This window comes from Xenopus laevis, chromosome 5L, assembly GCF_017654675.1.
Source record: "Xenopus laevis strain J_2021 chromosome 5L, Xenopus_laevis_v10.1, whole genome shotgun sequence".
Taxonomy (NCBI): Eukaryota; Metazoa; Chordata; class Amphibia; order Anura; family Pipidae; genus Xenopus; species Xenopus laevis.
Window position 1 is genome coordinate 92,420,664 of NC_054379.1, and position 26,895 is coordinate 92,447,558.

The window sequence follows — 26,895 nt, forward strand, 5'->3', positions numbered from 1 at the left end:
ATTTTAATTTAAATCTATAAAACAGTTAGTCCTACTTTAAACTCTATCATATTATGTTTATTTGATCATATTATCTTATGGCTTCTTCTAACATCTTTATTATTTTCTTAAGAATTATATGTTATTTTACACCCTACTGCATATTCTTATATTTGACAGTTTATCTATTCTGTTTTGTCCTAATAGGCAATTTTATTATATTCTTTTTATTTTATCATACTATACTTTCTTATTATATAGTCTAGCATTTTCTCCTCTTCTCTTGTATTTTAATTTCTAACATCTAAGCCTTTAGCCTATCCTATCATGTGTTACCATATTTTATATTATGTTTGTTATAACTTATGTGATCTTCCAACATCTTGTTTTATTTTGTGAACTATCCTATTTAATCTTCTAATATCCTATCATATTCAGTATTATAGTATCATTTTCTGCTGTTAGATCTTTTTTTTATTTAAATTAATCTATTTCCTGCTAGCTAATAATATATTTGCTACTGTTATACTTGATATATATATATTTATGTATTGATATTTATTTATGATATATTTATATTATTTCTTATTAGTTATACATTTGATATTATTTATATTTCCTGCCTATCTTAGTATTACCTTATTATCCTCTTGTAACTATCCTCTGCATTTACATTTCTACTATTACCCTAAGTCTAGTTTGATTTTATACTAATCTGTTTTATAAGAGCCCTTTAGTTATATCATTTAGCCAAAACTTATATAACCAAAGGATCCCAGCTCTTTTAATCAATTTAAAATACTTACCACCATTTAAACATACTTACATCAGCTCCTCTTACACATTTATATGAGGGTTAGAGAGGGTAGCTTAGTAAGTCCATACAGAGATACAACTGATGGTAGGCCAGACCCAATGTTTTCACCTGGAGATGGAAGTATAGGTGATGAAGTAGCTTTGATGGAAATGCAAGATGGACTTGATGGTAGTTCCAGAGATGGATTTGATGGTGGGACTGATGACTTGTGGAGTTGGCTGCTGATCTTTATGTAGCAACGATGCATCAGGTGAAGCTGATGGTAGAGCTGCAAATGGATCTGTGAATTCATACAGCAGACGGGTGTGCTTTTGAACAAATTAAGATGTTTTCCAGTTGGATGGGAACTGAACTTCGAGTTGATGTATCCTTTCCCACAGTTGTAGTAAGTGGGCTTATGCCTGCCAGCTGGGACTCAGATATGTGAAATCCTGAAGACTGTAGCTGTGAGTTGAGGCGGTGTCAATGTTGAGGACCTCTAAGGCACTTGCTGGAATGCTCACATCAGGATTTGGTTGCTTGAAAAAAATATAAATCTGTTACTTTTCTTTTTACATATATGACTTCAGTTGATAAGTGTATATCTATCTATTATCTATCTATCTATGTGTGTGTTTGTAAAATTAAGGTGATGCACTTCAATATTTGTGTTTCTTAAAGGAACATTAACACCAAAAAATTGCTGCACTGGTACAACGGGTGTGTTTACTTCAGATACTCAACTATAGTTTTTATAAATATGCTGCCTTTTAGCCATAGGGGCAGCCATTCAAAACTGAAAAATGAGAAAAGGCACAGGTCAAACAGCAGACAACAGATAAACTACTGTATGTAGTATACAATCAGATTCTTCAGTAACTATCTGCTGTCTACTGTGTATCATGTGCTTGAATGGCTGCCCCCATAGCTACACAGCAGCTTGTTTATGTAAACTATAGTTGTGTCTTTTTAATAAATACACCAGTTTTATCAACACAGCCCCATATTGCCATTCCATTAATACACTTTAATATTTTGGAGTTACTGTTCCTTTAAAGTGTTTTAATGTGAAGAACAAGTAAAAGCTGTGGAAACACCATGCCAGCATCTTACTTTTATTTCCCTTGAATCTCTAGCACAGGCTTAGGCTTGCATATGTGCAGTATTCTAACATTAGAAAAGAATATCTTGGAAGCTGTGCTATATGTACATTGTGTAAGTGTATGAGTTTTTGAACAACTTTCTTGGATTTCAACCTTTTTTTACTCAAAATGTTGTGTTCTAAAATGAAAATGTTAAACAAATGGCATGTCTAAAGAATGCATTTAATATTGCACTAAAACTCTCTGCTGCCATAACAACAGGAGACCTATTTATCAAGCTGTAATGGAAATACAGGAAATAAATCTCAATTATAAGTTGTGTATTTGTACTTACAACTGATTTTATGATATGATTTTATGAATGTTGAAATCAACTGAAAAGATCTATCCACGGTATTTATAAATATGTGGGTTTTTCTATCATTTATCACAACCCATTTAAATGAAAAGGGAGACAAATGCATCAGAAAGAAATTCTGGAGTACACAGTTTTTTACAGAGAATTATCCAAATGCCCACTTTATTTTACTCCTTGCTTTGCAGTCAGTTAAAATTAATATGCAGCTTTGTAAATACTCCTGGAATTTAGATGCATTATGTAGTGATATGTAATATTATAAGGCATTTTTGCATAGCTTGGCACCTAACTGTACACTGAGGTTGCAGTCTTTATAGCATAAAATGTACATGAAGGAGTTAACTCCTAGAGCTATTCCTGTTATACAGTCACATTAATACAGAAATATTGCTGGGTTAAGTGAAGACTCTTGGATATTTAGTATGCTGAACTGTTAGATAAACTAAAGAGTGTAGCTTGTAATCCATGGTTTCACAATATTTCAGTCATATACTTACAGGTTCTGGCTGGAAAGGTGGTTCAACATTTTGTATTTCTACTTTGATCCAGTTGATGGATTTGAAAAAGGGGTGTCTCCTTATATCCCCCTTGAACCCAAGCCGCTTGTATGGCTTCTTCTTTAGGAGCTAAGGGAACAAAAAAAGTGACTTACTGCTACTAATAGAAACCAAAACTACAGTCCATATAAATGCTATATATATATCCTAATCAGATGCACTGGCACCCACCTTTTCCAGAAGATCTTGCAGTTCTGTACTGAGCTGTTCTGAATAGCTGGGCTGGCAATTGAGGATAAAATGGATGCATTTCTCTGCTTTACGGCCTTCATAAAAAGGTGATCTTCCAGTGGCCATTTTGCACAAGACAATCCCAAAAGCCCACCAGTCTACTGCTGAATTGTAGATTTGACACTGGATCATCTGAAATACAAAGAACAGATCATTCCCCATCAAATACAGAAATTCCCGTTTACAAACATTTGTTTGTGTTTATGCCTTGATGAAATTTTGGTGTTCAAGGGTTCTGATCAATCTGTGGTCCAAGTTCTCCCAAGAAAAACAGAAACTCAGTTCTCAGTGTGCAGAAAAGGTAGAACTATATAGGTGCTACAACTAGCTAAGAGCCTTTGTTTTTACAAGTGATTCAAGGGTTAATAATGATGCTGGGATTCAAAGAGATACTTTTAAAAACATAACAGCTGAAGAAATTATTATTATTATTATTATTTGAAGAAGAATAAATGTTTGACCTCCAATCTGTCAGGTTAAGATGTAGATTATTGACCACTGAAAAACATTATATGGAATGTGCCTCCATTGCTTTCCATACTGTAAAATTCTGTGCATTACATATATCAGTAATAAGTCTCTCACCTCTGGGGCCATGTTGTGCAATGTCCCAATTGATCCTGAGATGGTTTTGTTGCCAAATACGTTCTCAGCAGCCAATCCAAAGTCAGCAATCTTGATGTGTCCCTTGTTGCTGAACAGAATGTTTTCCGGTTTGAAGTCTCTGTAAAGTAAAGTACAGGTGTCACTGCATAATTTTGTTTGTATAGCAGAACATGTGCGGTTTCAATTCTACATAGAATAAAAATCTAATGGCCATTTGTGGAAACAAAATGTACAAAGGTTATGCGTGAGGGCAAACGGATGACAGCTCCCTCCTATGGCAGGATGCTACGTGCAAAAAATATTGTAGATTGCACCAGATTTTTTGCACTTTGCATCCTGCAATGGATTTGTAATACAAGGCCCCCAATAATATCAACTATTAAACATATTACAGAAAGATCACATAGAAAACTGTTCTTACCGATGGATAATTCCTTCAGAGTGCAGAAATTGCAGGCCGCACACCATCTCAGCTGCGTAGTACCTTTGAAAAAAATTAGCAAAAAATGCACATAGTGGATATATATTCTTTACCTTACACCTTTAAAGGACAAGGAAAGGTTTAATTACTGGGGTGCCAATTTTATAAGCATCCTCCAGTGATTATAATCATGAATTATGATCATAATAAAAATCACATCAGCCAAAGGACAATGTAAGTGAGTGTCATGTTGCCATCTTTCTTTCTGTCCCGGGGATCCCTACTGCTGCCCTGTGCTGTTTGCATGTGCATTAGTGAAAAGAGTTTGGCATCTAAGTTTAGTTTTAACTCTGGAATGTGCATGTGCCAAGGCATCCACAAGGATTACCTGGACTGGTGACAAGGTGGTGTGTGTCAGGGACTGGTACAGTGTTTGTGTTGCTGCTACACTCTGGCAAAATGTTGCTGCCATACTGTGTTTACTACACATTTAATGTATGGCTGCTACATGAAGAAAAGCACCTCCCCAGGCTGTATGTCACTTACAGTACGGAGTCCATGTCCAGATAGCCTCTGTTGTTTAGAAGATCTTGTAGGCATCCTCCACTTGCATATTCCATCACAATGAAGGCATGCAGCTGGATAGAATTAGAAAAAGAAAGCACCTGTTACATAGATACCACTGCACAACAATATTAAAAGAAAACTAAATTCAATTAGTGACCATACATCCCCTCCCCAGGCCCCTCTCCTGAACTGCTGCAACCACATTCCAAGTGCAGCCCTGCACCCCTATACTCCTTAGGCATAGCTGAGTACCATGGTGACTGCAACGTCCTTCTGCTTCAATTATGCTCCTTGGTGCTGATCACCAACTATGAGCATGTGCTCTGGAACCAGGACCAGATCAACCTCCAACCCTGCTGTGTAGCTCAGCCATAATAGGGCAGGTACAGCAGAATCAGACAAATTATCTTTGGAACCACAAGTCGGACCTACTCCTGTGTGAGGAGTGATGCATTATGCAAATATAGTTCTTGGGGTTTCCCAGATAAGGAATCTTTCTGTAATTTGGATCAACATTCTTTATCTCTACTAAATTATAACTTGAACATTAAAAAGAAAAACGAATAGGATTGTTTTGCCACCACTATGGATTTATGTTACGTAGTTTCCATCAAGCACAAGGTACTGTTGTATGATTACAGCAAAAAAGGAAATTATTTTTTAATTTTTCAATTATTTGATTAAAATGCATTATTTGGAGATGGCGTTCCTGCAATATTGCGCTTTCTGGATAACCGTTTTTTTGGATAAGAGATCCAATACCTCATTTGTAATGATGGGTAGATACAATGCCAAGGTGAACTATAGAATATTTTCTAGTCAGCAAACACTTTTAGTTCTTTTTCATGTATTCGAATAAAAACAGTAATTTAAGACAACTGCGGCAGTAACTAGGCCTCCTCTCAATCTGAACTCTGGTATAAATTTGCTGGGCCCTGTGAGACTCGCATAGGGATATTCCCCTCTAAAGCAAATTGTATGTTCTCTTGGCAAGAGGCCACTACATCAACACACCTCACTGCAATATGACACTTAATTGTACCTGTGTTTGGAATGCTGCATGGATGTTACACAGGAAAGGGCATTTCCAAGCCAGCTTCATCACCTTCACTTCGGTCTCATATCTGTCTTTAAGCTTGATGTTCTCTTTCTTAAGGATTTTAAATGCCACAGGTTTCTTTCTGTTGGGCAATGATGCTAACATAACCTAAAAAAGAGAAGGGATAAATGATAGAAAACCATCACAATGTGCAAATAATTTAAAGTATTTGATTCTCACATTCAGATTTTATACAATAAAATATTTAATATCATAAAAATGATATACAGAGTATTTAATTCAATAAGCAACAGAGATCCTCTGCCAACTGCTTTGCTCCACATAAATAATAAATAAGGCCTGCCATCCTGAGTTCCTATCAATAGGCATTTCTGTCTGACTTCTGATTTAGATCCAGGGCTGCCATAAAGGGGGTAAAATTAATTCCACAATCACAGGCCACTTTAGAGGTAGGGGATACCCAAGAATGGATAAAGGACAAAGGACCAGTTTCACTAAACTGGAAGCAACTTAGATGCATTTTTAAAAAAACACACACAGGCACACCCACATAGAAGGGTTCCAGTCAGGCTAAAAACGTAGGCCCCTTTGGGGTTCTAAAGACTTATGGGGCAAAGTAAGTTCTAGTGACAACCCTGTATGGCCTTTAAACCAGTATTTGTAGAAAAAATAGATGATCAAACCCAGGGCCTTTGTTTTTGACTGTTAACTATAGGTACTTTATTTAATGGCAGATAAGTAAAACATGCATGTATTGCTCACATTGCCAAATGATCCATTGCCCAGCTCCTGATGGAAATTGTAGCTGGAAATGTCCAGTGGATCACATCTTTCTTCATCCATGTGTGGTCTCTTCCAGGCACTTTCTCCTTCTGTTAGAAAAGAAATTCTGTTAATAATTTATATTGTAAATATGTAATACGTATCTTATGGCCATAATCAGAACCGGAAGTAGGGGTTCCGCACATGCGCACATTCGGACTTTCCGCTTGTGCGTCTGTGGGCGTTATGCCCGGCCAGGCAGCCTAGGGCCCCTTCCCGGGTTGGCCCGGGGCTGGCCATAATACTGAGGATCTATTAATAAGAAACTGAAAACAAAATTTAAGGAAATATACACAAATGCCTCTTTTTCCTCACCAAGGAACAGGTGGATGTGGTATATAAAAGGTCTGGTCATAATTTAAAATTATACAATATAGTGATAACTGAAAGGAGAAGAAATGTCATATTCCACTTGGGGGTGCCAATCCCCAAGTGATTGTATTTACTTACCTGACACCCTGGGCCAGTGCTCCTATCAGCAGAAACCTGCAACGGCCCGGGATTCTTCCAGCGAGCACCACGGAACAATCCTCTTCTGGCTTCTTCTTTCTTCTCGCAGGTGCGCGTGCACAGTAGATCGAAAGGTTGAGCTTTAACAAAAAAGCCAGCTATTTCGTTCTACTGCGCAAGCATCTGCACCAGGAGATTTGAAGAGTGAAGAAGTAGGAAGATGATCGTTCCGTGGTGCTCACTAGAAGAACCTTGGGCCAGTTAGGAGCACAGGCCTGGGGTGTCAGGTAAGTCAATACAATCACTTGCTGGTGCCTAACATTTGGCTCATGAGCATGCTCATTTATTCTCAGCTCAGATTGGTTAACACAGCCTCCAGTCTAACAGCCAATGAAGAGATAGCATTGCTGGTTCCCATAGAAACTCTAGCTGGCTGATCATATTTTATTCTCTTAACCACCTCTCCTGAGCTCAATTTAACCATTATAGTGCTCAACCTCAGCAGAATCTGTATAATTATTATCACTTACTTATAAAGCACCAACATATGTGGTACCACCATACTATTGGCTCAGGTGAACCCAAACAGCATAACAAAAGCAATGGCAAAGGATAGAACAAGCATAAAGGGAGACATTAGGTCAGAACATCTTGCCCATATGAGCTTACAATCTAGGGGTTATACTACAAATGATAGGAGAGGCACGGGTTTGCTTCAAGGGGAACTATCGTGAAAATGAAAATTTAATACAAGCTTCAGCATACTGAAATTAGAAACTTTCTAAATACAATCAATTAAAAATTCTGTACCATTTCTTTAATAATCAAGTTAATCTTCACTATTCCTCTCTCAGCATCTGTTTCTCTTTAGTCTTTCTTCATGCAGGAGTTGGTTGTCAGATATTCAGTTAGATCCAACGTATCTTATGGGGGGGCTCCTTTTGCCTAGAAATGTATTAGAGCTCACTCTATTAAATCACTAGAAATCCTGTATCTCTACATGCAGAATTTGTGCAAAGGCAGTTATTTTTTTTAGTGTTTGTACTGGAATCAGTATTTGAGTGAACTCTAATACATTTGCTAGGAAAGAAAGCCCCCCTATAAGATATATTGGATCTAACTGTCAATGAATATCTGAACCGAACTGCTGTATGAAGACAGAATAAATATAACAGATGCTGAGAGAAGGGATAGTGATATAACCTAATTATTTCAGAAACAATGCAGCATTTAATTGATTCTTATTCCAGTATGATAAGCTTATATTACATTTTAATTGTCCCCCTTCAGTGTTGCACATACATAGGATTATACTAGACACTATGGTAACCATTAGAAGGACTGAAATGGGCATCACAGCTTCCTTAAGGGAACAACACAGGAGTGAGACTGATGAGGGATTCATAGGAAGGATCAGGATTTGTTGGCTTAGAGTGATAAATAGGTATTGATAGATATATAGTCAGACAGACACAAGTGGATTATCTGGAGGAGGCAAACTGTTTAATGCTAGGTTTAATGCTAGGCATTTAGCAAACGGGTTTTTTTTATGTCAGTTATGGACCAGTGACAGCTTTCCCTTAGAGTGATTTGCTTCCAATGTTCACTGTATCTAATACATTAAATACCATGTTACAGTCAGGCTGGGAATTAGCCTTTGCCAATGAGGTCAAAATATGATGTCCTGTGGCTAATAGAAAGGGGTATAGGTAACAAGCTTGAAGAGACAGTTAGAGACAGTTACACTATGTTATGGGATAGTCTGATCCTTTTTACCTTCTGCTTCATCCCTGTCGCTGCTTCTTGGTCTTTTCCACCTTTGCTCTTCCTTCTTCTCATACAAGAGCCTCTGTCTCCTCCTCTCCCTCTTCCTCCTTCTCCTCTCCCTTGCTCGCTCTGTCTTTTGGTGGGGTCTTTTGTTGTTTTGTCTCTGGGCTTTGCTCCCTCTTTCTCTTAACCCTCTCATGTGTTTCCATCCTGCTGTCCTCCTCAAGCTGAGATCTTATTTGCTTGATCATATTGATTGTAGAGTCCATCCTGGATAAGTTCTTTTCTTCTCACTGTAAAAAAAATCGCTTTGGAAGTCGCTCAAATCTCCAAAATCGCAAAATGCTGGTGCAGCACGTGTCAGGTAAGTCAATACAATCACTTGCTGGTGCCTAACATTTGGCTCATGAGCATGCTCATTTATTCTCAGCTCAGATTGGTTAACACAGCCTCCAGTCTAACAGCCAATGAAGAGATAGCATTGCTGGTTCCATAGAAACTCTAGCTGGCTGATCATATTTTATTCTCTTAACCACCTCTCCTGAGCTCAATTTAACCATTATAGTGCTCAACCTCAGCAGAATCTGTATAATTATTATCACTTACTTATAAAGCACCAACATATGTGGTACCACCATACTATTGGCTCAGGTGAACCCAAACAGCATAACAAAAGCAATGGCAAAGGATAGAACAAGCATAAAGGGAGACATTAGGTCAGAACATCTTGCCCATATGAGCTTACAATCTAGGGGTTATACTACAAATGATAGGAGAGGCACGGGTTTGCTTCAAGGGGAACTATCGTGAAAATGAAAATTTAATACAAGCTTCAGCATACTGAAATTAGAAACTTTCTAAATACAATCAATTAAAAATTCTGTACCATTTCTTTAATAATCAAGTTAATCTTCACTATTCTCTCTCAGCATCTGTTTCTCTTTAGTCTTTCTTCATGCAGGAGTTGGTTGTCAGATATTCAGTTAGATCCAACGTATCTTATGGGGGGGGCTCCTTTTGCCTAGAAAATGTATTAGAGCTCACTCTATTAAATCACTAGAAATCCTGTATCTCTACATGCAGAATTTGTGCAAAAGGCAGTTATTTTTTAGTGTTTGTACTGGAATCAGTTATTTGAGTGAACTCTAATACATTTGCTAGGAAAGGAAGCCCCCCTATAAGATATATTGGATCTAACTGTCAATGAATATCTGAACCGAACTGCTGTATGAAGACAGAATAAATATAAACAGATGCTGAGAGAGGGATAGTGAATATAAACCTAATTATTTCAGAAACAATGCAGCATTTAATTGATTCTTATTCCAGTATGATAAAGCTTATATTACATTTTAATTTCCCCCTTCAGTGTTGCACATACATAGGATTATACTAGACACTATGGTAACCATTAGAAGGACTGAAATGGGCATCACAGCTCCTTAGGGAACAACACAGGAGTGAGACTGAATGAGGGATTCATAGGAAGGATCAGGATTTGTTGGCTAGAGTGATAAATAGGTATTGATAGATATATAGTCAGACAGACACAAGTGGATAACTGGAGGAGGCAAACTGTTTAATGCTAGGTTTAATGCTAGGCATTTGCAACTGTTTTTTTTTATGTCAGTTATGGACCAGTGACAGCTTTCCCTTAGAGTGATTGTGCTCCAATGTCACTGTATCTAATACATTAAATACCATGTTACAGTCAGGCTGGGAATTAGCCTTTGCCAATGAGGTCAAAATATGATGTCCTGTGGCTAATAGAAAGGGGTATAGGTAACAAGCTTGAAGAGACAGTTACACTATGTTATGGGATAGTCTGATCCTTTTTACCTTCTGCTTCATCCCTGTCGCTGCTTCTTGGTCTTTTCCACCTTTGCTCTTCATTCTTCTCATACAAGAGCCTCTGTCTCCTCCTCTCCCTCTTCCTCCTTCTCCTCTCCCTTGCTCGCTCTGTCTTTTGGTGGGGTCTTTTGTTGTTTGTCTCTGGGCTTTGCTCCCTCTTTCTCTTAACCCTCTCATGTGTTTCCATCCTGCTGTCCTCCTCAAGCTGAGATCTTATTTGCTTGATCATATTGATTGTAGAGTCCATCCTGGATAAGTTCTTTTCTTCTCACTGTAAAAAAAATCGCTTTGGAAGTCGCTCAAATCTCCAAAATCGCAAAATGCTGGTGCAGCACCAAAGACAACCAGGCTCGTTGCAACCAACTGTTACTTTGCAAGGGATCATGGGTATATAACAGGAAGTGCGCATACCATGTGACCAACTGCCATTTTGCTGCACCTGAATGTTACAGCACATGTACACTGCAGGCCAGATGCAGATTAATAGAGCATAGTATAATAGGAAACCATATCTGAGGAAAATCATTATTATCACTACATCAGATGGGATCATAGAAAAATAAATTAGGAAAACAATATTTCCTATAGTATTTCCTATAGTAGGCAGTGGTGAAACATTCACTTTCATCCAGAGTTAGAAAACTCAGCAATTGCTTGTGAAGACTGGGCAGTGTTGTCGAGTTTAGTTCTCAGGGAGATGTCAGGTAATCCTATGGGTCAGCAAATGAACACAAAAATGCTTTTCTATTATGTTTAGTATTCAATATAAACAGGCTGTTCTGTTCACTGAGCAACTGAAAAGGTTCAGTTCAGACTGCCATTATTATTTATTTCTGCCTACCTAGAAGGAGGAAGTGGAGACATGAATAAAGAATTCAGGTAACCTTCTGGCCACTTGACCCTAGTGACTGAGATTGAGATGTAAGGTGTTGTAAATAATACCACTCTAGTGGCATAGTTTTTCTAGGGCGATAAAGGTTAGGTCAGTGACTACGATCACTAACACGCGAGCATTATAGGGATGTTTAAAGTGGGCCCTGAAGATTCTAAGGGTTTTGCACCCACCAGGTTAGGGGATTGGCAGAGGTGGGAGAGCCTCCACTTGCCACTCATGAATACAGTACAGCCAAATGCAGGTAGTGACATATTCATAGGGAACATTCAGGTCTGTAAGACAATGTAGAATGGTGCAGGGCTGGGTGCAAGTGGCCACAAAACATGTTGATTTCCATCCATATTTCGCATATTTTCCGTCCTTTTACTGTGTAAATGACCAATATTAAATAGATGTTCTTTAAAGCTGAAAATGTATGCTTTAATCAATTAGACCAGTAGTACCACATTTTACTGCTTATGGGAAAGGTTAGCGGCCCTACATGACATCTGAGAGGAATGTATATTTAATCTGAAAAATATTACCTCATAAAACTGCACTCGGTAATTTATGTTTAAAAACAAGAGCTTTATTACCTAATGCTTCCAAAAGAAAAGCAACATTCATAACCTTATATGTAATTACAATGATTCATAAGGTTATATTGCACTTCCCCATTTCAGAAAACATCATATCCAAATAGCGACAATCAATATGCAAATTCATATTGTAAAATAAACTCATTTTTTGAAACTTGAAACATAATGATACTACAATTTTTTTAGGTTGCATATTTGAAGATGTACCTAAACAGCTTTATAAAAGTCACACTGCACGTGACAGCACTAAAAGTTCCCAGCAGGAGACAACAGATAGCAGTGCTACATGTACCAAAGGGGTAGGGGTTAGTCTCTGGCTGAATCAGTCATGTTGACTGGAGTTTTTTTCTATTTGTCCACATTTAGTTATTGTAGGAAACCTGAAGCCTGATATTTCTATATATGGGACCCTGATCTGCAGAATACCAAGATACTGTATAATTTGAAAAAAACAAGGTGTTTGAAAAACATATTTTAATAAAATATATCCCTTGCATTCACTTTGATCTTTTTCCGTCTGTAAAGCCTATGGTGTTTGGGCAAAGATTTGATTCTACAAAGAGATGAATGAAACCATGCATTTTGTGCATTCTGAAATGAAAATGTAATTACTAGCACAGGCCCAACTGGGACATGTTTAAACATGGTTAAGGAATATCCATATGCTACTGTTAATCATAGTTAGCCAATTAAAATATCATTGTAATACAACTTTTGTAATGTTTCATACAAAACTTTTACTAGATAACTCTGACTAGCTAACATGGTACAACACCATTACCTGTAACATCTATAATAATTCATTAGCAGTAGCATATGGAGAAGTGTATAATTTCTTTAAGAAACCCTGTTACACCAGAGTTTAGAACTTTTTCAGTGATATGAAATAAATATAATTAATAATGAATATTGCAGTAATGAAAGTAAGGCACCTGTCTCAGAGATATTCTATAATTGTGCTCAGTATTGTCTCTTCTCATTGAAGATGAGCACCTGTAAAGAATTAGCTAAGATAATGAAGCCCCTGAGTGACAGATGGGCATTAAGATCTAAAGGGTTAAAGCAAGGGGACACAACAGTTCTAAATAAAATATGAGTGTCCACAGGCATTTTGCCAGATGCCATGAAGCCTGCTTCTGAAGAATACTCCCAGTGGCCTCAAAGTTGGTGCTTATTTTTGAATTCCTGGTTTGGAAACAATTTTTGGTTGAGTAAAAGTCAGGTGTACTGCCAAACAGAACCTCTTGTAGGCAATTTTATTAAGTATTCAGTGGATAGGATAACTTACAATTCAGATGATCTCTCATGTTAGAGTCCTGCGCGGGTCCATTTTTTGGGACCCGTACCCGACCCGTACCCGCAACCCGCACCCGCAACCCGGACCCGCAACCCGCATTCTTACCCGCTTGGACCCGCTACCCTACCCGACCCGCAAGTACCTTATCCGCAACCCGGACCCGCGACCCGCTGACCATCAAGAATCAGGAAGTGCTGTCATTAGAAACCGGAAGTGACATCATCAGAAGTCGATATGATAAGGAAAAAAGAAGTAAAACAGGAAGTACATTCATTGTAAACCGGAAGTGACGTCATCGGGACACGGCGTGACCAGAAAAAGGTGCAAATATCGTTAATGAGAAGATCCGCGGCCCGACCCAGGACCTGCACACCCTCAGAATCACCGCCCCGCGGGTATACCCGCACCTGGAACTTCTCAGCACAACCCGCCAGGTACCGCAGGTTTTTGCGGGTAACCCGCGGGTACCCGCGGGTACCCGACCCGCTGCAGGACTCTATCTCATGTTCTACAGAACACAGTTGAAAATCTGTTGATTTGTTAGTTTATGGAACTTAAGTCCCATAATTTACGTAAAAATATTGACCAGAATATCAATATTGGGAAATGTCTTGAGATGGTATAAGATAAGCCTATGATTAATTTCGCTGCTGAGGCACAAAATGTTTAAATCTTTTTACAATTATGTACTGATACAAATAAACTAGAATGTTTTTTACTCAACTGAGCTGCTTTGACTTTACTCCTGTTTGTGGCCTGGAAAGTGCCAGCCTGTTTTTCTGTGTGTTCCATGTATGGCTCCCTAAGTTGAAGGTGTGGGGCTTGAGCACCCAACGTACAAAGCGGTAAGCAAGTACATAACTGATCTCTCTATTGGTTTGTGTCATATGGTATAAGATTAAATATATAAGAAGGGATGCAAGAAGACTAGTTTTTATGGAATGCAGTAAAGTGAGTACACTGGGACAGACTATCCAATTACCACAAAGACTTTAATGCAAGAAATCACAGATAAGAAGGGTTAAAGAAAACAAAATATTCATCAGATCAGAGTTCTCAAATAAATATAAATAATTGCCTTCAGCTATTAAGTTCCGGTGTTCTACGAGTCTGTAATTTGCTTCTTGTCTTTGGGTGGAATCATTTTCACGTTGAAAGGTATAAAGTATTCCAGCAGTGCCTGGTTCTTCTTGGAGTCTAAGTGGTAGTCTTCTGATATTTTCTTAGCAGTCCAGGTTTCTGGAGAATTTTTATAGTTGTTGAGAAGTGTCAGTGCCTCAAGCACAGAAATCTTTCCTTTAGGAATACTCTCTACATCCAGATCCATAAGGGACTCTCGATTCACAGTGAGTTTTGGAAGTCTAAGCTCTTCTTGCGCAGATGCACTCTCTTTGGTTTGTACCTATTTAAATGGTTAAAAATATATTAATATCACATTTCTTTATAAATGCAACAATTGTTGGCTTACTTGTTTTACCAAGCAAATACACTCAAGTTCCAGGGTTTTTCTCAAAACATTCAAGGCATGAGCTTGTTTTCTGAACTCACACAGCTACTTCAGGGCAGTTCATCAGAAGTACTGATCAGATTTTCAATGCACAGTTAAAAAGGGGCATATAACCGATATACTTACATAAATCCCTCTACATATTCCATAACATGCCATTTACTAATTCTAGGCACTCCCAGTGATTCTAATGACTTACCTGATATCATGGGCTCTGTTAGTAGTAAATTGCAATGACCTGAGATACTTTCAGGGAGCACCATGGAGCCATCGTCTTCCTCCATCACGTGGTTGCACATGCGCAGTATGTCGACTTTTTCATTCTACTGCACGTTGGCCAGGGGCCGTTCAGGAAAGAGGCAGATGAAGAGGATCGCTCTATGGTGCTTGCTGAGAAGTCATTATAATCACAATGATGTAGCTACACTAATTCCTTTACACATTGTACAACATGCTGTTTATTACTCCAGGTTTCTTTTTAAACAGAAAAACTAAAGCTTAAAGTAGAAGGAAATGATTAATCACTCAGATGGGGGGGGGGATGTTAGGCATCTCCAGTGAGTATAAACACTTACCTGATACCCCAGTCTGGTGCTGCCGTTCGTAGATAACTGCACTGTCCTACAAAGAAGTAGGCTAAAATGCTGCACATTATTTTTTCGAAAACTCTGTACCAGCCCAAGGCAACCCCAGCCCTTTAGCAGTGAAGATTTGTGAATTCAAAGATGCCCTGGTAGCTCCCCATCTTATGTTCTGCTGATTCACTGCACATGCTCTGTGCTGCTGTCACTTAATTAAACTTAAGGAGCAACAATATACTGCACATATATAATATACACACACATAGCATGGAGTCTATATTGGAAGAGAATTTGGTTCTGAAGTATAGCTAAACAAAAAAAAAATAAAATCTGTTGGCTGGAGTAAAAAAAAAAAAAAAAAAAAAAGGCTTAAATAACTTTACCTCAGAAGATGGGTCACTGGAGTCAACATAAACTTCTTTCAGCCTTGTCAGAAGCAGATTATCTTTGTTACGGATTTTATCTTCAATGTCTGGGTGATCTGATTAAAACAGAAATGCACCCCAAATAAATATTATTCAAGAAAATCAGCAATAAAGGATCCCATTTGTTACATTTGTAAACGATTGCCATTTAGGAGTCAGGAAGGAATTTTTTCCCCCCCTCTGAGGCAAATTGGAGAGGCTTCAGATGGGTTTTTTGCCTTTCTCTGCATCAACTGGTAGGCAGATTAAAAAAAGAAAAGGTTGAACTTGATGGACATGTGTCTTTTTTCAACCTTACTTACTATATTACATCATACTAAAAGCTAATTACAAAAAAGTAAATTATCCATGGAATTACCTAATAAAGGGCGGTTTACGCTTTTATACGCAGGGAGATTGTTTACGCCAATTGATACTTGACTCAATCTGCAGCCAGGTAGATTGCATAGGACTAAAACTGCTCTTTCCTGGCCAAATACAAACACAAGAGCTGCAATTGGCCATAGAGCCCACAGTGGTGACGTGACGGGGACACCCATCATAACCTTATCTGAATTATCTTTATAGCACCAGCAATGAAAGCTTAATAGCGCCAGCTTTAGAACAGGAATGATCTACTAATAATAAACATAAATTACTTTGCTAGATGCCTGAATAATTTCACATTAGAGAACAAACCCCTCGAGTCGTGACCTCTAACCAATGAAGAACTACAATTCCCAGCATGCATTTCTCTCACACTTCAGGTAACATTGTCATACAGAGTGGAAGAGGACATTAGCAGCAGCCCATCTAGTAAATGTTTTAGAATATATAATATAGAAAAACAAATTCTGCTAATAAAAAAACACAAAAGCAGTGAGAATGCCAATATTAGGCTGCTGTGAGTAAACATGTCCCCCCCATTACTCACGTGTTTTGGTTGCCCTCAGTGCATCCTCTGTTTTCGGGTGGGAGGGTGCAGGCCTTGGCTTCTCCTTGCCAATAAGCCCATGAGCCCGATTTTCAAGGTTAAAGTTGCGTAGTGCTCGTGTTAAATTTAGCACCATGTTTGTTCTTTAGCACACTCACTGACACAGCGTGCCTGGCTATGCTCCGTCTGAACATGAAACCAAACTGGCCTGACGATTTCCTGGTTGAAGCACGTAAGGCAGCCGGTAGGGGCGCGTTGCCAGTACTAAGGCTGAATGTACGGTGTCCATTGTAGGACAACTTCCGTCTTTGTGCCAAATGCGTTCTCCCTTTGTCAAAACGCCTGCATCCCTAATGTTTCAACTTCCACAATGTGCTTTCCAATAACTTATCCCTCATCTATGGCATCACCTCCTGCTCCATACTTCATGCACTCCCTTTCATCCACTATACTCCATGCCTCCTTCTCTATACTCCAGCCGTCATTCATCTCAGTTGCGGAATCCAGAGCATTAACCCTCCTTCACAAAATCTCAACTGTGTTCTATCCGTTTTCCTTAGCAGATTTAACTTATAATCATCTGTTTTCCTCCGTTTTGCCTCTTGCATTATTTGGCTCCACCCCCAGCATGTAATAGCCAATAGGAACCCGCAGAGTGTGGACACTTGCCGGCAGTAGGTTTGATAGAGTGAGAGTGCATGCGGCATATTAGTTATGCAGGAACATGTCCTAAAATGGACACTGTAGTGTTGTCAGTTCTCCGCCAATCACAGTGCAGCTTACTGCCAATGGACAAGTTGCTCTCGGAGCTAACGGTACGACTGCCGGCAGTGTTACTATGTTCTTACTGTAGCCTAATGGCCGAGGTGGTCTTTGTAGATTTTACGTGCCAACCAAGCTTTTGTCTCTTCAACTAGCGACTGGTGAGAGCATCTATATCATTCTGGGTTTCACTCGCGCTGACAAAGCAGAGCCGTAGCAGCTGTCATTCTGGGTGGCAGCTTTGTGAAGGGGGTGTGCCATCTTGAACAGGAGAAATGGGCATTTATCTAATGGAAACTGTCTGTGAGAGAGTTATATGCACAGCATACAGCAGCCAGCATTCGCTTTCGAGGCTTAATCATGGGAGTTGTAGTTCAATTATATTTGTCTGGCCATATCTCGAAGGCCTATGCTCTCTTGTTGTTTGTAATGCCGAATGTTGAGGTATCTGGTGGATGATTGAGTGTTGTAAACTGCCACAATGTGTCCCACAGATTTCTATTAACCCCAAGTCTTGATTAGGGTGACAGTGGTTTAGGCCTACAATGTTCTGAAACTAATTCATTTCCACACCTAAATGGTAATAGGAAATAAGGTCTCAAAACTTCTGGAGTTTCTGCTGCTTAAAGGGATTGTTTACCTTCGTAGAGTTAACTTTTAGTATGATGCAGATAGTGATGTTCTTAGACAATCTCCAGTTTGCAGTTTTGGCTATCTGGTTGCTATGGTCCAATTACCCTAACAACCATGCATTCATAGATTAAATATCAATCTATAAATGTCAGAATGTTACATCTCAGTTTCTTGTATAAAAACAAATTTGGTTTTAAGTGTCGCTTTTCTTCGCATAGCATGGCAGTAACCTTTACATTCAAGATAAAGATGATATACTCCATTGGATCTGGTAATGAAAGACAGACCTCCCCACATTGTTTTCAAAACTAGTGGTACGATATATTATTACTCTACTTTCTTGCCCTAACCTCCAATTTTAAAAACACAATATTATTCACTTATTTATGTACTCCGTAAAACTTTCAGTAGGTAGCTGGATGTAAAAAAGGGCCTAGCAACAATTGCTAAGGAAACATGTACAGTTTTCTCATGGGAATGATTCTGTAAACCCTTGCACATCCATAAAGTTGTAGTAACTGCTGGACACTTTTTGCCTTTTGTCCTGTCCCTGGTGCAAAATTGTAGCCCATAAACAAGTCAATTGTGTTCTTTCAATGTCAGTTCTTACAACCAGTATGCTTGATGTATTACGTATAGGGATGCACCGAATCCAGGATTCGGTTTCAGCCAGGATTCGGCCTTTTTCAGCAGGATTCGGATTTGGGCAAATCTTTCTGCCTGGCCGAACCAAATTTTAATTTGCATATGCAAATTAGGAGCAGGGAGAGAAATCGTAAGTAAAAAATGTTTTCCCCTTCCCACCACTAATTTGCATATGCAAATTATGATTAGGTTCGCTATTCGGCCGAATCTTTCGCAAAGGATTAGGGGGCTCGGTCGAATACAAAATAGTGGATTCGGTGCATCCCTTATTACTTATAAGCCATTGTTACTTGATAATGATGTTAAAACGACTTTAAGAATTGGGGCTGCACCAGACATCTTACAGCACTTTGAATTTCAGTATTTAAGTCTGAAATGAGAAAATGTTAAATAGGTTTAGATAATTCCAAAAGCATATTAAATAGGGATGCACCGAATCCAGGATCCGGTTCGGGATTCGGCCTTTTTCAGCAGGATTCACCGAATCCTTGTGCTTGGCCAATCCGAATCCTAATTGGCATATGTAAATTAGGGACGGGTAGGGAAATCACGTGATTTTTCAACAGAAAAGAAGAATTTTTTACACTTTTTCCTTTCCTGTCCCTAATTTGCATATGCAAATTCGATTCGGTATTCGGCTGAATCTTTCACCAAGGATTCGGGGATTCGGCCGAATCCCAAATAGTGGATTTGGTGCATCCCTTATATTAAACTGTTTAGATTAATTCAGCCCCACTTTTGCACAGAATGAATCATTCTTAATAGGAAATTATGGAATTTCATTATGATCCAACATAGTGATATCGGTGATATTTTGCTAAAATATAATTCCCAATGTTTTTATAAATAGGCAAAATGTCATATGAAAACAATATATTTTTGTCGAAGAAAATGAAATTGGACAAACCACTTCAACCAGTTGAACTGCTACCCCTAGTTAGAAATATGCCTTCTGTTATCTTTTTGGTGTTTATTTTTGTGACATTCCTTCTTTTCAGATGGTACTTTGCAAATTTCACTCAGTCTTCCTGTCTCAGAAAGGACAAGTTTACACATGCGGACATGGACAAGGAGGTCGCCTTGGACATGGAGATGAACTTACATGCTTGGTATGCTGACTTTATCATTATTACCAGATTACAAGCGTTTATAGTATATTGTTGGTAATGCTCCACAATGTTTGTGATATTTACCTGCTTCATCTGCTCTAGTAATGTACTGTAAATAGTTGAGTACTTTTCTCTTGTTAAAGTGTATAAGTGCATTGGGCTTCTCTAAATGTATCCTCCCAGTGCTTCTCTTAATGCACCCTCCAGTGCCTTCATCACCTGGGTTTTCTCCATCAGTGCATCACTTCCATCCTTTGCTCTTTATGAATGTGTAATAGCTGTCAATCGTACAGGCCAGATGCTGTCCTGCACATGTGCTTGCTGTCAAGGGCAGAATAAAGGTTGCAAGCTTGTAAGTTGAGTTAAATTTGTATTTTATCAAGTATGTATCGGACTGTTGTACATTAGAAAGGATAAAGTCCCTTGCACTATGAAGAATTCATAAACAAAAGGAAATTTCTGTCTTTTCATGCAATTTTTTTTAAAAAAACAGCACTTTCAAAGAAAAGTTCACTTCAAGTACCAGTATGGGATCCTTTATCAGGAAACCAGTTATCCAGTAAGCTCCAAATTACGGAATGGCCGGCTCCCACAGACTCCATTATAATGAAATAATACATTTTTTTAAAAATGATTACAGTACCTTGTACTTGATCCCAACTAATATATAATTAATCCTTATTGGAAGCAAAACCAGCCTTTTGGATTTATTTAATGTTTAAATAATTTTCTAGTAGATTTAAGGCACGAAGATCCTAATTATGGAATCTCCAGGTCCAAAGCTTTCTGGATAACAGGTCCTATACTGGTATTTTAGTTTTTCACTGGTACATCTTGATACAACGAAATCTAAACCTTCAGAACATAGGGTACTAACAGACTGATGTCAAAGGGCTTGTCATAAAACTGTGGTGAGCAGTCTTCTATGTTCGCTCTGCTTCATCTTGGTCACACCAGCATGTTCATAGTCAAACTGGGCCAGGCAGCTCTAACAAATTCCAGCCCAGGAGAAGTAATGACTTACATTTTCAGTCTGTGAATGAAAGTGCTGCAGAAGACAAAAATATTTAAATATATTTTACCTGGATCAACAGTATAGTCTACATAGAATTTCACAACTGGACATAATGTATTTAGGGCAATGACACATGGTGCTATTTGTCGCTCAGCATTTTGTTACAGAAATTTCTTACCAGAAGATATTCTGCCATAGACAATGCTGGGAATTCACTCTGCCAAAACACTCAAATCGCGTTATCGCTCAGATAAGCATGCTAATACATTTTTCACATAGGCAATTCTCTGTAATGCCTATGGCAAGTTATTTTCTTGCATTTAGCCGTTAAAAAAAACTGAGTGACAAACAGTTTTGTGTGTCATTGCTCTTGAAGGATTTATTTTTATTTCAGGAATGATGCTTTTTTTTTACAAGCTATGGCATGAAGTTGTTTTAGCCCTGCTTATTAGGGCTAGCTGAAAAAGCTGCCACCACCTCCTTCAGTTCACTTAAAGGAATTCCTGTCCATTAGTGAAACATTGTGGACATAATGACTCTGAAGATTTTCATTCATCCAGGTCATGGTATATCTAGTATATGTAATTCTAAAACAACTTGCCTTGCTGAGTAATCATTGAAGACGTTTCACTACTCATCCGAGCAGCTGTTCAACTGACTGGTGTTGGAAATCCTCAGCATATAAACTCTTCCACTAATCCAATCACGATGGCACATTGTAACTCTTCAGAGAGGGGGCCTTCGACACCACCTGTCTCATACATACAATGCTGTTGTAACATCTGTACCCCGGCGGTTTCAGAACACTTCACACATTCATTCGTGCAACTCTCACAAGTAACACCTGTTCTAGGATACCTTGGTAAGCCTATCACAGTAACCCCACAGAATCACACCCCTGTGAGTTTCAGATGTCACCTCTCTGAAGAGTTACAATGTGCCATTGCGATTGGAGTAGTGGAATAGTTTATATGCCGAGAATTTCCCACACTAGTCAGTTGAACTGAAGAAGCTGCTTGAATGAGTAGTGAAATGTCTTCAATGATTACTCAGCAAGTCCAGTTGTTTTAGTATTGTACTAGATATTGTGGACAGAAGCTGGGTCCGACATTAACACCAGTCCATAACAAGAAGCCGGGGGAGAAGAGGTCTGCAAGGAGGCAGCTGGATAGTTTATTAAATTGATAGTGATGCTTTCCTGATAAATGTGGAACATTGTCACTATTCATTTAAAATTGCAGTTGAATACATAGCTCCTTTAAAGAAACTCATGTGACAGGGTTGCAATATTCAAAGGTGGATTTTTGTTTTGGACAATTAAATTACCGTATTGTATTCTTGTAATTTGGGTTCAATGAGATGTTTTTCTTTTTTTTCAATACAGTTCCATATTCAGTCTTATAAAAATATCCTTTAATTTTCTGCCACATGTCTTATTAAAAGCTTCTACAATGTAATTCTCCTACCGCACACCTGTAGTTCACCAATCCTGCAGTTGGTGGTGCGTTCCTTCCGTTGACCCGGCCGTGTCCCTTAGCAACCAATGTATATAAGAAACGGATCCGCACACGCTGATTAATGCAGTCGGGGAATATCCCCTTTTATTCAGCCACTAAACATCATGTTGTTTGGTGGCTGAATAAAAGGGGATATTCCCCGACTGCATTAATCAGCGTGTGTGCAGATCCGTTTCTTGTACACATTATTAAAAGCTTCTGACATTATTGAAATGTGAAATTATAATATTTTTAGCCACAATATGTGTGTTTATTTTCAAGGTTCCTAGGCTGGTGGAAGGTCTTCGTGGTCATCCATGTACTCAGGTCGCTGGAGCAAAGGATCACACAGTAGTTCTAACGGAAGATGGATATGTTTACACATTTGGACTAAATATATTTCATCAACTTGGAATTCAGCCGCCCCCTCCAAATTCAAATGTTCCAAGGCAGGTATGTGAATATTGAATAGACGAGTAAGCTGAATGGTAATGTGAAATGAATACGTCTATAATGGTCTTATATTTACTACAACTTTCTTCCTAACCCAAATTATGAAGCATATATAACTTTGCATTCGTTTAGCATATTTTGTTAAAATGTTTGGCTGTAAATCCTCCTCCTAGAAATGAAATAAAATCCTTTGTGGAAACTTCGTTCTAAGATTTTGAGCCAATACCTGTAGTAAATCCAAGAAAGTGTTACATTTGTCTAGAATTGCGATCTATATGGAGATTGCATTACGTATGCAAGATTTTAGGGCTCATTTACATAAACTAGTGCAGTGAGCAAAGTGCAATTTTGAACACAATCCACATATTTTTTTTCCTGGAACTTCAGCATCATTGCAGTCACAAAGGGGGTCATGAGTCTGATGCAATTTTGCTGTTCCTGATGCAACTGCATATAATTAACCAAAATTAATTTTGATGCGAATCGGACACAATTGCATGGAAGTCCACCCGGTTTCATTTCCAGTGAGTGAGGTCTACAGAAGTCACTCACCACTGCAATAAATGCAATGAGAACATACTGAAAGTGGAAGCTATTCATAGATGTTTATATGCCTCATGGTGCGCACATTGCCTTAACTTCAGATTCCATTGCCTATAAACAGTGCTCAATAATCTCTTGTCACATGACTGAAATTTGTGTTACAAAGAGTACATAATTCTATTTATATGTGTATAGTGTAGCAAAATGCCAATGACACTTATAGGTAAGGAAAGCTAACCTGTTCAAAATTATAAGAATATCATGACCAAATATTTCATTTTATATGTACTGCTCCCCATTGCTATAGTTAACCCTTCCTATATTACTGCCTGGGAGAGAGACCAGGGAAACAATAAATGAAGAGCCACGGACCTCTATAGTTACAGTTATAACTTAAAATACTGCAATACTTTTATAAAGGTTACCATTTAAGACCAGTTATGTTTTTTGTACAAGAGAAGAGTGTGGCAGGCTACAAACTTAACTTTAGGAAATGCTTTTCATTTTAAATGTATTGCTAAGCTACTTTTAGGATTGATTTATTATGATTATCATTATTATGAAACTATTCCATTACAGTGATACGTTAAACTGAATGAGTCAGTTTGAATATTGGGACTACTAAAGTGTCTTGCTGTCTGGATTACTTCCAAGTGATTATTAAAGTATTATTAATTTAATTGCAGATTCAGGCCAAAACCATGAAGGGAAAGACTGTGTTAGGGGTCGCTGCTGGAAGGTTTCCCACAGTTCTGTGGATTAAAGATGCTGTTTATACAGTGGGATTGAATGGTGGCCCGTTAGGTAAATATATTATTTTACAGGTTTTTATACTATGTCACAATGTTAAAATCGATTTGGTATTTGATATGTGCTACATTTTGCTTTAATTAAACTGTTTAAATATAAAACACTGTTCTGTTTATAAAGCAACCCAAGTTTCAAAAGAACACTTCATTTTGTGACTGCGCTCTTAAGGTCTTTGCATTTATTAGACTACTGCTGTCCTGCTATTTCCAAGTGATGCAACTGTTTTTCATATTTGTTCGAACCTGGAGGCCATAGAAATCATTTGGTAGGGTCATCTTGAGTGTGCTAGTCTCCAAGACAACAGTCCTGGTTTAGGCTAGTGTAACAGATTTGGCTCCCTAAATACCCTCATAACGTTAATGGGGTTATTTACTAAACCTCAAATTTATCTGGTCGGCTTTCTGGGGGCAAAAACTTGCATTTTTCGTGGCAAAAAACGCAACTTTTTCAAGATTTATTTTACCCCTATGCTGTAAAAAGACAGAATCTGAAAATCTGCTATCTCAGACCTGTTGACTTCCTGTATAAGTCGATGGGAAATGTCCATATCCCAATTGGAAGATAGCTTTGCTCTGGGTAATCCGATAAATTCAGGGTTTTGGGGCAAAAACACGGATAAATAAGTGATTCTGAGAAAAAAGTCAGAAAAAATCATATCATTCAGGGTTTTGTGCGATTTTATTGTATTTTTTACCGATTTGTTTTATTCCAGTTATTTTATTCGTAAATAAGGCAAAATTGAGGATGGGAGTTTGGACAAGCTTTTTTTATTTAAATTATGAGATATATTCAGATTTTAGTACATAACCCCAAAACTTCCAGAATTATTCAAGATGAATAACATGTTTAAATGGACATTTAAAGTAAATGTAAAGTGTATAAAGTAAGTATTAAAAAAATACCTTTTCTTTCCCTAACCTAACTAACTAATATCTCTGTCATACATACCGTATGCATTTATTTGATTAAATAGTGAACTTTGGTGCTCATGCTGAGATTTTTAATTTCTTGCTTTGTAGGATACTTGCAAGATCCTAATGGAGAAAAATTTGTAAGTTGTCCTCGCCAAGTATCCGCACTTCATCATAAAGATATAAACATAACTCTTGTGTCAGCAAGTGATGGCGCTACAGTTTGTGTCAGTGAAAGGGGAGATATTTACCTTCTGTCCGAGTATCAGTGCAAAAAGCTTGCATCAAAGTAAGACATGCCTATTTTTGTATATATTTTTTCTACATGAAAGTTTGTTCAGATTGTTACATGACCCAAACTGTGTCTTATATTTTTTGTCTTGCAGACAGCTAACCCTGAAGAAAGTTCTTGTTTCAGGGGGCTTTTTGGAACACAAGGCAGCTCCACCTGAGCATCTTAAAGAGAATGGTGGCCAGCCTGCAAGTGTTTTTGCTTTGGATCAAGCTGGAAGGGTATGAGATTATTACTTTTTAGTGTTTGAGTGTTTTTTATGAAAGTTAAAATTTTTAAATTAACTTTAAGCATGACCTAGACATCAATATGGAGACAATTGCGTGCAACTCTTTTTCTTGCCTATGATGGCTTATTTAAGAAAACGTGTCAAAATATTTCCATGTGCATGTTTTTCTCAGAAAAAAGGTCACACCAGTGACAATTGTATGGTTCCACATCTCGGTTAGCTGATGTGGAATAGGTTTAAAGAGAGGGGCTATTCCTATAGGGTGTTAAATGAGGCTCTGGCAATAGCGAGGAAACGCCAGGTTGAACCTGTGAGAACAAGGGAGAATCAATCCGGGGTGGTCTTCAGTACTAAATATAATCAACATACCAAAAATGTGGGCAACTTTATTAAAAAACAATGGAATATAATACAATCTGACGCTGATTTGGCCAGGATTTTTTCTGACCCCCCGTTAGTCTGCTATAAAAGGGGTACTAATTTAAGGGATCTACTTGTTAAAAGTGACCCAGTACATTGCTATCATAATCTTACGCGCACCTGGCTCTCTAACGCCAAGCCTGGATGCTACAGATGCCCTAGGTGTACCTCTTGCAGATTTATGTCCCCCGGGCAGTCTTTTTTACATCCACATACGGGTAAACGATTTACTATAAGACACCACATTACCTGTAATACAACACATGTGATTTACCTGATTACTTGCCCATGTGGCCTATCGTATGTAGGGAAAACCGATTTGACATTGAGGCTTAGGATGGACGCACACCGATCCGCAATAAACACGGCCTTCCGCGACGGCAGAACCATGAAACCAGTAGCTAAACATTTTCTTGAACAGGGACACAGATTGCCTACTTTCAAATATATAGGCATTGATCACATTCCTCCTTTGAGGCGGGGGGGTGATTGATCCAACATTCTACTACAAAAGGAGGTATTTTGGATTAAAAAATTAAATACCCTGTCCCCACTTGGCCTTAATGAGAATTGTCCCTTAACCTGTTTTTTAAAACAAAGGTGATCCCCACATAGCCCTACTGCTAAGCCTCTATACAAGGTTGCCATTGTGCATACATAGAGTTTGAAAATTGTTACTCTTGTTGCTGTTCTAGTATATGAACTAAAATTGATACTTTGTTAGAAATGTTTCCTGATGTTATCAGTTTCTGAAGTCCATTAACTATTTAAGTTGCAATGTGTTTTTAACTTTATATAATAATTTATTCTTTT

The 26,895-nt window shown here is 38.2% G+C and overlaps 3 protein-coding genes across 8 annotated transcripts in view; 1 reads left to right on the forward strand and 2 right to left on the reverse strand.

Moving 5' to 3' along the window:
* Positions 1 to 584: 584 nt before the first annotated feature.
* Positions 585 to 4,890, reverse strand: LOC121393723 (protein kinase C delta type-like). Its single transcript, XM_041563070.1, has 6 exons — positions 4,598 to 4,890; positions 4,052 to 4,114; positions 3,610 to 3,748; positions 2,965 to 3,156; positions 2,734 to 2,862; positions 585 to 1,314 (listed from the first exon to the last, which is right to left on the reverse strand). The coding sequence occupies exons 1-6, from the start codon at positions 4,669 to 4,671 to the stop codon at positions 1,192 to 1,194; spliced, it is 720 nt and encodes a 239-aa protein (XP_041419004.1). The 5' UTR covers positions 4,672 to 4,890; the 3' UTR covers positions 585 to 1,191.
* Positions 4,891 to 14,311: 9,421 nt separating this feature from the next.
* Positions 14,312 to 17,353, reverse strand: LOC121393138 (NADH dehydrogenase [ubiquinone] 1 alpha subcomplex assembly factor 4-like). The gene is made up of 3 exons (XM_041563071.1): positions 16,765 to 17,353; positions 15,810 to 15,907; positions 14,312 to 14,740 (listed from the first exon to the last, which is right to left on the reverse strand). The coding sequence occupies exons 1-3, from the start codon at positions 16,898 to 16,900 to the stop codon at positions 14,441 to 14,443; spliced, it is 534 nt and encodes a 177-aa protein (XP_041419005.1). The 5' UTR covers positions 16,901 to 17,353; the 3' UTR covers positions 14,312 to 14,440.
* Positions 17,354 to 17,561: 208 nt separating this feature from the next.
* Positions 17,562 to 26,895, forward strand: part of LOC121393724 (inhibitor of Bruton tyrosine kinase-like) — a 35,586-nt gene continuing 26,252 nt past the window's right edge. For 3 of the 6 annotated variants that reach the window (XM_041563072.1, XM_041563074.1, XM_041563075.1), the window contains exons 1-6: positions 17,562 to 17,687; positions 19,803 to 19,913; positions 22,707 to 22,877; positions 24,107 to 24,224; positions 25,250 to 25,430; positions 25,528 to 25,654. In XM_041563072.1, coding sequence (XP_041419006.1) covers positions 19,803 to 19,913; positions 22,707 to 22,877; positions 24,107 to 24,224; positions 25,250 to 25,430; positions 25,528 to 25,654 — 708 coding nt within the window. In that variant the 5' untranslated portion in view covers positions 17,562 to 17,687. Of the gene's footprint in view, positions 17,688 to 18,377; positions 18,474 to 19,802; positions 19,914 to 22,706; positions 22,878 to 24,106; positions 24,225 to 25,249; positions 25,431 to 25,527; positions 25,655 to 26,895 lie in introns of those variants that run through there. The other 3 variants (XM_041563073.1, XM_041563077.1, XM_041563076.1) reach the window with 3 other exon arrangements.

Coding starts and splice junctions, on each gene's coding strand:
- LOC121393723 (XM_041563070.1), bottom strand. CDS start 4,671: ATGGAATATGCAAGTGGAGGATGCCTACAAGATCTTCTAAACAACAGA. Junction 3,749..4,051: donor TCTGAAGGAATTATCCATCG/GTAAGAACAGTT, acceptor TTTACTTTACAG/AGACTTCAAACCGGAAAACA. Junction 3,157..3,609: donor TGCACAACATGGCCCCAGAG/GTGAGAGACTTA, acceptor TTTGTATTTCAG/ATGATCCAGTGTCAAATCTA.
- LOC121393138 (XM_041563071.1), bottom strand. CDS start 16,900: ATGGTGCTAAATTTAACACGAGCACTACGCAACTTTAACCTTGAAAAT. Junction 15,908..16,764: donor ACTGAGGGCAACCAAAACAC/GTGAGTAATGGG, acceptor TGTTTTAATCAG/ATCACCCAGACATTGAAGAT. Junction 14,741..15,809: donor CCAGTGACCCATCTTCTGAG/GTAAAGTTATTT, acceptor CCATTTAAATAG/GTACAAACCAAAGAGAGTGC.